The sequence below is a fragment of the Arachis ipaensis genome, chromosome B2 (assembly GCF_059453495.1).
Source record: "Arachis ipaensis isolate K30076 ecotype BB chromosome B2, ASM5945349v1, whole genome shotgun sequence".
In the NCBI taxonomy this organism is placed as follows: Eukaryota; Viridiplantae; Streptophyta; class Magnoliopsida; order Fabales; family Fabaceae; genus Arachis; species Arachis ipaensis.
Window position 1 is genome coordinate 101,846,252 of NC_142437.1, and position 9,635 is coordinate 101,855,886.

General features: G+C 31.3%; 2 protein-coding genes across 2 annotated transcripts; one reads left to right on the forward strand and one right to left on the reverse strand.

Annotated features, from left to right (window-relative positions):
* Window positions 1–2,791: 2,791 nt before the first annotated feature.
* LOC148575037 (uncharacterized) lies at window positions 2,792–3,897 on the reverse strand. The gene is made up of 3 exons (XM_088504411.1): window positions 3,610–3,897; window positions 3,410–3,511; window positions 2,792–3,295 (listed from the first exon to the last, which is right to left on the reverse strand). Exons 1-3 carry the CDS (start codon window positions 3,895–3,897, stop codon window positions 2,792–2,794), a joined length of 894 nt encoding a protein of 297 aa, XP_088360537.1.
* A 2,102-nt stretch (window positions 3,898–5,999) lies between these two features.
* On the forward strand, window positions 6,000–9,304 carry LOC148575038 (uncharacterized). Its single transcript, XM_088506305.1, has 4 exons — window positions 6,000–7,859; window positions 7,963–8,259; window positions 8,351–8,450; window positions 8,543–9,304. Exons 1-4 carry the CDS (start codon window positions 6,679–6,681, stop codon window positions 9,302–9,304), a joined length of 2,340 nt encoding a protein of 779 aa, XP_088362431.1. The 5' UTR covers window positions 6,000–6,678.
* The last annotated feature ends 331 nt before the right edge of the window (window positions 9,305–9,635 follow it).

Below are 9,635 nucleotides of genomic sequence, written 5' to 3' on the forward strand. Positions count from 1 at the left end.
ATTCCAGGCACCAACTCAATCACAAATTCAACCTCTCGGGTAGGAGGGAATTCATCAATGTCGTTCGGAAACACTTTAGGAAATTCACAAACAATCGGAATCTGCTCTAAGGTTTGTTCCTCCCCCAAGACACCCGCGGTTAACAGTATAACACCCTGACATTCATACCCAGAACAACTTATTGTCATAGAATCAAATAGTAGTTATTCACTACAACCGTCCCTTCCAATCCTTCCAGCATGAAATACAATGCCTTCTCGGAACAATCAAGCAAGACATGATTCTTAGATAACTAATCCAGTCCCAGAATGAGATCCAGACCGGTTATTGGTAAGCAAATCAAATAATGGATGAAATCTCGTTGTTTAACTCGAAATGACACTTGTGGACAACCTAACCTAGTCACAACGGCTTCCGAATTAGCATTATGCACATTCGGATCATAATCTAACACAACTATCTTCAGCTCTAATTCACTAGCCCTCTCAAATGCAATGAATGAATGGGTAGCTCCAGAATCAAATAAAGCATTCAAAGTTTTACTGGCTATCTTGTATTTACCTCGGATAAGTGTATTAGATCCATCGATACTTACAACTAAGGTGGTGAACACCCGACCAGGCTACTGTGCTTTCCCAGCACCTTGCCTTTGCTTCTCCGAACAGTTTGAGGCCTTATGCCCCGCCTTACCACAATAGTAGCACAAGACGCATCCATCCTTGCACGGGACTCCCAGATGATGAATCCCGCTTGAAAGTCTGACCCCTAGGAGCAAAGCTCCTTCCTCGGTTCTGTTGAAAAGGCCCCCTATGACTTCCTTTCTCTGCGGTTGTCCTTTTCACATAGTCTTCAGCCACTCTGCTCTTATTCACCAACTCAGAGAAAGTCCTGATCTCCATTGGCCCTAGTGAATTGAAGATGTCGCTTCGGAGCCCTCCTTCAAACTTAATGCATTTTCACTCCTCAAAGTCTTCAGGAGCTCCTTGACAAATACAAGAAAATCGATATAGTTCTTCGAACTTGTTAGTATACTCAGACACGGACATAGCACCCTACTTTAGCTGCAGTAACTCAAGTTCCTTTGCCGTCCTGACAGAATTCGGGAAGTACTTCTTATAAAATTCTACTTGGAAAGCATCCCATGAGATAGGATCATCGCCATGCTGCAGGAGGCGTCGTGTAGCCTGCCACCAATGCAGTGCTTCCCCATTGAGCTGAATAGGTAGCAAACTCGACACACTGCTCTTTAGGCACCAGTTGTGCTTGAAGTGCTCGCTCCATAGCCTAAAACCAATTCAATCGGATTGGTGGTTCCTCTGAAAACTGGCAGGTTAACCTTCAGGAATGCAGACAGTGTCATCGGCCCATTTCCGCTATTTCCCCCATTACCATTATTGTTCATTTGCTACCCAAGCGCCTCAACAGTGGCTTGCATAGCAGCAATTATATTCTCTAGCGCCGCCGTAAAGTTTACCGGGTTATGCGTGTCGGTTTCCAGCCCCTGAGTATTAGTACGACCTCTCCCATAGCCTCGACCGCATCCACGAGGTGCCATCTGGTTCCTATACACACCAAACAATCAATATCAAGTTGATCAGTCCCAATATCGGAAGTCTAGTACTTCAAAGTACCAAATGCATGCTCATGAATGTTTATGCCAGTTATATCAGTCAGATATCCTAATAGCACATAATCACACACATAGAAAATGCACAAAAGCATAGTTAGTCCATCCCTCAGGCTCTACAGAAACGAACTACTCTGATACCATAATTACCTTCGCAAACCGAGTCTTGAACTTTGTTATATGTATTTTGGCACTCTTCTATATATATATATATATATATATATATATATATATATATATATATATATATATATATATATATATATATATATATATATGTCCGTGTTACACTACTAGAAATAGGGTTTTTTCGGACGAATTTTGAGACGAAATTGAAATAAATTTCAAACAAATTAGAGACAAATTTTTTTTTCAAACAAAATTGGGACGAATTTTTTTTGTCCCAAAAAGCCTTGTTGCTAATTTAAATTTTGTCTGAATTTTTGTCCGAAATTTTTTTCAGACAATTTTGTGACAGATTTCGAATAGGCATTTATCTGCTAGATTTCTAACTATTATGATGTATTTTAGACGAATTTCAGACATATTAGCTAACTTAAAAACAACGTATTTCAGACAAATTTCAAACAAAAAATATATTTTATTTCAGACAAATTTCTAACGAATTTAGTCAAATATAACAAATTTTTTTCGAACAAATTTTAGACAAATCAAATATTTCTTTTCAATTAAATTTCAGACAAATTTAATTTAAAAGAATTTACGTATTTGAAACAAATTTCATACAAAACAAAAAAATTATTTTCGCACAAATTTTCTACAAATTTAATATAATATTTCAAATAATTTTCATACAAAATAATTTGCTATTTAATAGATAAATATTTTAGAAAATAAATTATATTCGATCTGCTTTCTATATTAAGACCATCATAATCATTTTTTTCATATTACATCATCTAAATTATAAACACATAATAAAATCATGAAAAAGTTAATTACCATAAAAGAGTTAAAAAATTATTTATTATTAAAATACTTTTGTCCATAAATGTAATCAAACTAAAATAAGAAAAAAAAATACTTAAACTAAAACAAAGAAAGCCTTTAAAAAGGTCAAATATCATGAATAAAATGAAATGTACTAACTAATTCACTTAAAAATTCCTTAATCTAAATCAGAAGAAACATATACTCCAAATATCAATCACTCGTGTTATCATCACTAGAGCCTATCCCAAGCTCATCTTCCGTAGGATCAAACAAGGTTGAAGGAAGTGGGAGATTCAACTTTTTATACAAAGCATGAATTGTCTTTTCAGTAGAACCAATTCTTTTCTGTTGAACTTTTAGTTGACGTCCTTGATCTTTTAACTTGTGCTCAGCATCTTTCAACTTAACCTTTTGCTCTTCATTGATCATTTCTTGCTCCTTTGCTTTTTCTTTCCACATGTGAAGTTCTTGCTCAATATTTAGATTGTTTTTGGATGTCTCTGAACAATTTCTGGAATCCAACTTTGAAGAGAGAGCTAAACCAAAAGAACCTAAACCAAAAGCAGCTTTCTTTTTTCCCTTTGTCACAACTTCATTCCAAACAGTATAATCATATGGTATATCTAGGTTTTCCTTAGATGCCTCAACATCTCCCTCATTATCCAAGGATAAAGCTACTTGAGAAAGTTCTGTCTTTCGCTTTTTGAATTCACCCTACAAAATAAATTCATGTTAATCGCAACTAAATATGCCATGAACAAATACTAACATATAGTGAAAATTAGCAATTGAAAAAAACACTAAGAAGAACAAATTAGCATCACATACAATGACTTTCTCAGATCTTTCATCAATCCAACTTTTGTCTTTTTTGGTGTGGCATTTAGTATAAACCTCCTCTAGAGAAGGTTTTACTCCCGTAGCTTTCTCCTATAATATAACAGTTTTAATCGAAAGAAAAGAAAAAAGAATCAAAAAACATTGCACATAATAAGAACAAGACTAAAAATAAACTATTTTTATCTTACCATTCTGCGTGCATGTTCACCCATAGATATGGAACCACCAGTATGCATAGAACTTTCAGCATTTGATGCTCGATTCACAGTATTTGCTGCTGACCAGTTCTTAAATTTCGAATCTGTGGCAAAATAATATAATAATTGACGCCAAACGGGTTCAGGAATATATTTTGGTACATGGTTAGGGTCTTTTGAATAATTGTGTCTCTCCTGATTCATCAACGATCTTAATCGAGCACTCCCTTTAATCTCAAAAATTTGACGAATTCTTGCATTGTGTTGAGGTTCCCACATACAATTTTTCTATAAAAGAAAATAAATATATACATTGAATTACCCACTATGTATAATGTCAAAATAAAAAAATGATAATAAATACTTACCTTAAATTCAGTAAACCACAAATCTCGCATTTGCTCACTGGCATGTCCCCAAGAAGGGCAAAATTCTGAAAATTTGCTTTTAATGATTTATGTTTGGCAATTCTATACTAAAATTGATTTTGATAAAATGAAATTGTTTGGATAATATTAATTAAAATCACTTTTAGATAGATAATTAGTTAATTACTAAAAAAATATAATATTAAATTATAATATTATTTTTTAATATATTTAATCCTTTTTTATATTCTTTTAATATATTTTTTATATAATATTTTTTATAAAATTCTATTTTAGTTTGTTATAATTTTTTAATAAAAATTAATATTTATTTATTAAATTAAAAATAATATATAAAATAATATAGTTTAGTATTTTTTATGAGTACTCTCAATAATCTTATTTTGTTTACTGTTTTTTATTCTAATTTTTTATTAATTATGTTTTTATTATTATTTATAATCAATTTTTTATTTAATTTATCATTTTCAATAGGAACAATAATACATATTATAACAAATTAGAATAATAAATAATGAACAAAAATTATAATACTAAATTTTACAATGTCAAACAAAAAAATATTCTATAATTTTGTTAGTATTCTCAGTATTCTTTTATTTAGTATTATTTTAGACCTTAAATTTTTATTACTTATGATTCCATTGTTATGTATAATTAGGTTTTTATTTACTTTATCATTTTTAATAAGATCAATAATTCATATTATAATAGAATTATAATAACAAATTTATTAAAAAAATCAAAATATAAAAAAAGTACTAAAAATTAAAAAAAATTTTAATTTATATTTGAAATGACTTGAAACAAATATAAAAATTCTTTTGAAAAAAATCAATAATGATCATCAAAAGTGAACTTACGTTGAAATGAACGTAGAAGCAACAATTTTTTGTTTCTAGTGCTTAGCCACTCCTTTCAACATTTATTTTTCTTTTAACAACTTTATCCTTTATACATGTTATTGCATTATTTATAAAATTCTTATTATTTCTTTCTATATGAACTCTTTTTTATTATTTATTATTTAATTATATGTTATTATTTTACTAAAAATATTTAATAACTATTTTTCATATTTATTTTGTAAATGATTATAAAAAGAGAATGTCATTGAGAGATTATATGTATAAATTATTTTATTAGGATATCAAAATTTGTCAGTTCTTCTATTTAATTTGAAAAATATTAGTCTTTTAATAGATAATATATTTTGCAAGCTTATTTTTATTTTAATTTTAATATAAATTCTTTGTCACATTTTTAATTATATCAAATTTATGAAAAATAAATAAATATAAATCAATTTATCAACTGGATCGAAACACTGCATTATAAATTGGTTTTAACTATGTTATGGTCAATACTCTTTGTTAAATTTTGATTTTTTATCAATTTTTAATTAATTTTTCTTGTTCATAGTATAGATATTTTTTTTAGAGTTTTTTATGTTCACTTATGTATATTTATCAAAATATAATATTATAATTTTGTAACATTATATTAATTATACTCATAGTTGGTTATCTCATAAAAATATAATTTAATTAATCTAATTTTCAATATACTTTATATGTAGATATGGAAATTCCAGAACATCGAAAGTGGATGTACAATAGAAATTTGCCAAACCGAGGAGGATTGCGACAGGAATTTATCAATGGTGTTCGAAATTTTATTGATACAGTTACAAAACAACCTTAATTTGTACTTGAAGGCAGTGTACTTAGATGTCCTTGCAACAAACATAAAAATGAGATTTTCTCAACTCCGGATGAGGTTTCACTAGATTTATATAAATATGGTTTCATGCCAAGTTACTGGTATTGGGATTCACATGGAGAGAGTCTTTTGCATTTGAATGTAGATCATGATAATCAAGAAGGTACATGTTCTTCTCCGTCTGCAAATGTGCCGATAAGAAATTCGTATGAATCAATGGTGGTTGATGCTGCTGGACCAGAATTGATGAGTCAATTTGAAGAACACATGGAGGAGCCTCCGAATGCAGAAGCTAAAAAATTTTATGATTTATTACAGTCTGCTCAGCGCCCACTATTTGAGGGATGCATTGATCATTCAGAATTATCAATGGCCGTTAAAATGTTGAGTATAAAAGCTAAAGGAAATGTATCTCAACAAATCTTTAATGATTTCATGAAAGTTATGAAAGAAGTGATGCCGAAGGATAACTTACTTGTCTCCAATTTTTATGAAGCAAAGAAGCTAGTATCGAAACTTGGCATGGAAAGCAATAAAATTTATTGTTGCATTAATGGTTGTATGCTGTATTACAATGAGAATGATATACCAGGAAAGGAATGTAAATTTTGTCATTCTCCAAGGTATAAGATAGGTAAAAAAGGTAAACAAGTGCTTTTGAAACGAATGCACTATTTACCGCTTATACCTCGTTTAAAAAGACTTTATGCTTCAATGAACACAGCACCTCACATGCGATGGCATTTTGATCGAGTTTAAAGGAGTTTTTGAGCATCCATCGGATTCAAAAGCATGGAAGTATTTTGATAGAAAATATCCACAATTTTCCCAAGAACCACGCAATGTCAGACTAGGATTATGTGCTGATGGATTCACCCCTTTTGGTCAATCTGGTAAACAATATTCATGTTGGCCAATAATTGTCACTCCTTATAACCTGCCTCCTTCTATGTGCATGAAAACTCCTTACATGTTTTTATCCATGATTATTCCTGGTCCCCGTAATCCCAAAACTAGGATTGATGTATACCTGCAGCCCTTGATTGATGAGCTAAAACTACTATGGGAAGATGGAGTTTTAACTTATGATATTCATTCCAAGTCAAATTTTGTAATGCGAGTTGCATTGTTGTGGACTATTAATGATTTTCCTGCATATGGAATGTTGTCTGGATGGATGACAGCAGGCAGGCTAGCATGCCCATACTGTATGGAACGAACAAAGGCATTCCAATTAAAAAATGGGGGAAAGCCATCATGGTTTGATTGCCACAGACAATTCTTGCCAGATAATCACATGTTTAGAAGAAACAAGGATGCATTCTATAAGAATAGAATTGAGAGATCAGAACCTCCGCCAAGATTGACTGGAGAGCAAATATGGGATATAGTTCAGAATTATGATAAGATAAGTGATGTTGAGCAACTTGAGATAGAAGGATATGGAAGTATGCATAATTGGACCAAAAGAAGCATATTTTGGGATTTGCCTTATTGGCGTCATAATTTAATCCGTCATAACCTTGATGTAATGCATATTGAGAAGAATGTATTTGATAATATATTCAATACTGTCATGGACATCAAAGAGAAGACTAAAGATAATGCAAAGGCTAGAATGGATCTGTCATTATACTGCAAGCGAAAAAGTTTAGAACTGCCAGAACAAAGTAGAGGTAAAATTATAAAACCCAAAGCAAATTACACATTCACCCTCCAGCAAAAGAGGGCAATATGTGAATGGGTGAAAGAGTTAAGGATGCCTGATGGATATGTTTCAAATTTAGGGAGATGTGTTGACATGAAGGAGGGCAAGTTATATGGAATGAAAAGTCATGATTGTCATATATTTATGGAACGTTTACTCCCAATTGCTTTTAGTTCATTGCCAGAGCAGATATGGAAGCCAATAACAGAGTTAAGTCTATTTTTTCGAGATTTATGCTCAACATCGTTACGAGAAGATGTTCTCAATAAGCTTGAAGAAAATATTCCAATTGTGCTATGCAAGTTAGAACGTATTTTTTCTCCTGGATTTTTTGACTCAATGGAACATCTACCTATTCATTTGCCATTTGAAGCATTGCTCGGTGGTCCTGTGCAATATAGATGGATGTATCCTTTTGAAAGGTACCTTAGTCACACCTCTATATTTATTCTCAAATTTTTTTTTACTGTTTTATTAAGCCAATTATTTGTTAATTGATTTTTGTTATAAATTTTTTTACGACAGATTTCTTCATCATCTTAAGAAAAAGGTCAAGAACAAAGCACATGTTGAAGGATCTATCATTGAATCATATCTAATTGAGGAGATTTCTCACTTTTGTGAGTACTATTTTAGCCAAACTAGCATCGACACAAAGCAAAATGATGAGGATGATGATTCAATGCAACCGACTTTGTCTATTTTTAATTTGCCTGGTTGTTTAGCTGGTGAATGCAAAACTCGTTATTTAGATGACAAAGAATTTAGTGCAGCCATGAATCATATACTGATAAACTGTGATGAAATTAAGCCATATATTGAGTGAGTATTTATCTTCCTATATATATTCTTACTATTAATAATATTTTCTTATATTAATAATTTTAATTTATTTGAAAATCATGTACTATAGGATCTTTGTGAACTTCATACGACAAGATGATATTACTCTAAGTGATGAACAAATTGATCAATTTATTGAAGTGGATTTTGCAAAATGGTTTAAAAATTATGTAAGTCAACATGATATGATAGTCTTATTGTACACACATTTTTTGGTAGATGACATATTATATTCTAACTTATTGGTTCTTATTTAATACAGGTTCATGATCCTTTAAATAATGTGACAAATTCGAATATTCATTCCTTGGCATGGGGTCCTTTGAGAATTGTTAAATGTTGGCCTATCTACAAAGTCAATGGCTTCAAGTTTCACACAAGATCTCACTCAAGTGGAAAGTCAACTCAGAATTATGGAATATGTGTCAAAGGGACAGGTTATGGTGAATATGAAAATGATTTCTATGGCCAGCTTGATGAAATTATTCAAGTTGAGTATACTGGCCTACCACTAAAAAGAGTGGTACTATTTAAATGTGAATGGTTTGATCCCACGATTGGCAAAGGAACAAAGGTAAACAAAGAGTATGGAATCATACAGATTCGAAAGAATCGACGATATGGTAAATATGATCCATTTATCATTGCACATAAAGCAATTCAAGTATATTTTGCACCTCATCCAATGAGCAACACTAAGGAAAAAGCAGCATGGTGGTTTGTATTCAAGACTAAAGCAAGAGGTGAGATTGAGATTGAAACAACGGAGGATTTTGCATATCAAGAAGATGGCACAAATCAATCTGCTAGCAATCATATCTCAAATGATATTGACATTATTGTTGATTTACTGGATACCAATAGTACAAGATATGAAGAAGAAGAAGAAGAAGAAGATGACGATGACGATGACGATGATGATGATGATGAGCCACTTGGGCATGAGGACGAAGATATAGATGAGGATGAGAACGAGGACGAGGACGACGACGAGAACAATGAGGATGAAGATCAAAATGAATAGTATGAAAAAGTCCACTAAGAAATGTATTTATTTGTATTTTTTTTAATTTTTAATGTACCTTAATCTTATGAAAAAGTATATGAATTTTTTATTTACGTGATTTTTTATTATATTTTATTTACTATTTTTTTAGAAGATTGGATATAATTTATTGAGAAAGTCTATGAGTCAGCACTTTTACTAAAATTTGGTTAGCATTTAACCATCAAAAGAAAAATGAGTAATTCTCCACCATTAGATGTAATCTCACACCATTAAAAACACTACTGATGGCTAATTGATGGCTACAAATCACAAAATCTGCTGGCCCCTATCACTCCTCTACTTTATT

Bases quoted from the DNA above. Each gene is read 5' to 3' on its own strand.
- LOC148575037 (XM_088504411.1), bottom strand. From the start codon at position 3,897: ATGTGGGAACCTCAACACAATGCAAGAATTCGTCAAATTTTTGAGATT. The intron at 3,512-3,609 runs GTAAGATAAAAA...GTTATATTATAG, and splicing joins GTGAACATGCACGCAGAATG to GAGAAAGCTACGGGAGTAAA. The intron at 3,296-3,409 runs GTATGTGATGCT...TTTATTTTGTAG, and splicing joins AAAGATCTGAGAAAGTCATT to GGTGAATTCAAAAAGCGAAA.
- LOC148575038 (XM_088506305.1), top strand. From the start codon at position 6,679: ATGTGCATGAAAACTCCTTACATGTTTTTATCCATGATTATTCCTGGT. The intron at 7,860-7,962 runs GTACCTTAGTCA...TTTTTACGACAG, and splicing joins TGGATGTATCCTTTTGAAAG to ATTTCTTCATCATCTTAAGA. The intron at 8,260-8,350 runs GTGAGTATTTAT...CATGTACTATAG, and splicing joins GAAATTAAGCCATATATTGA to GATCTTTGTGAACTTCATAC.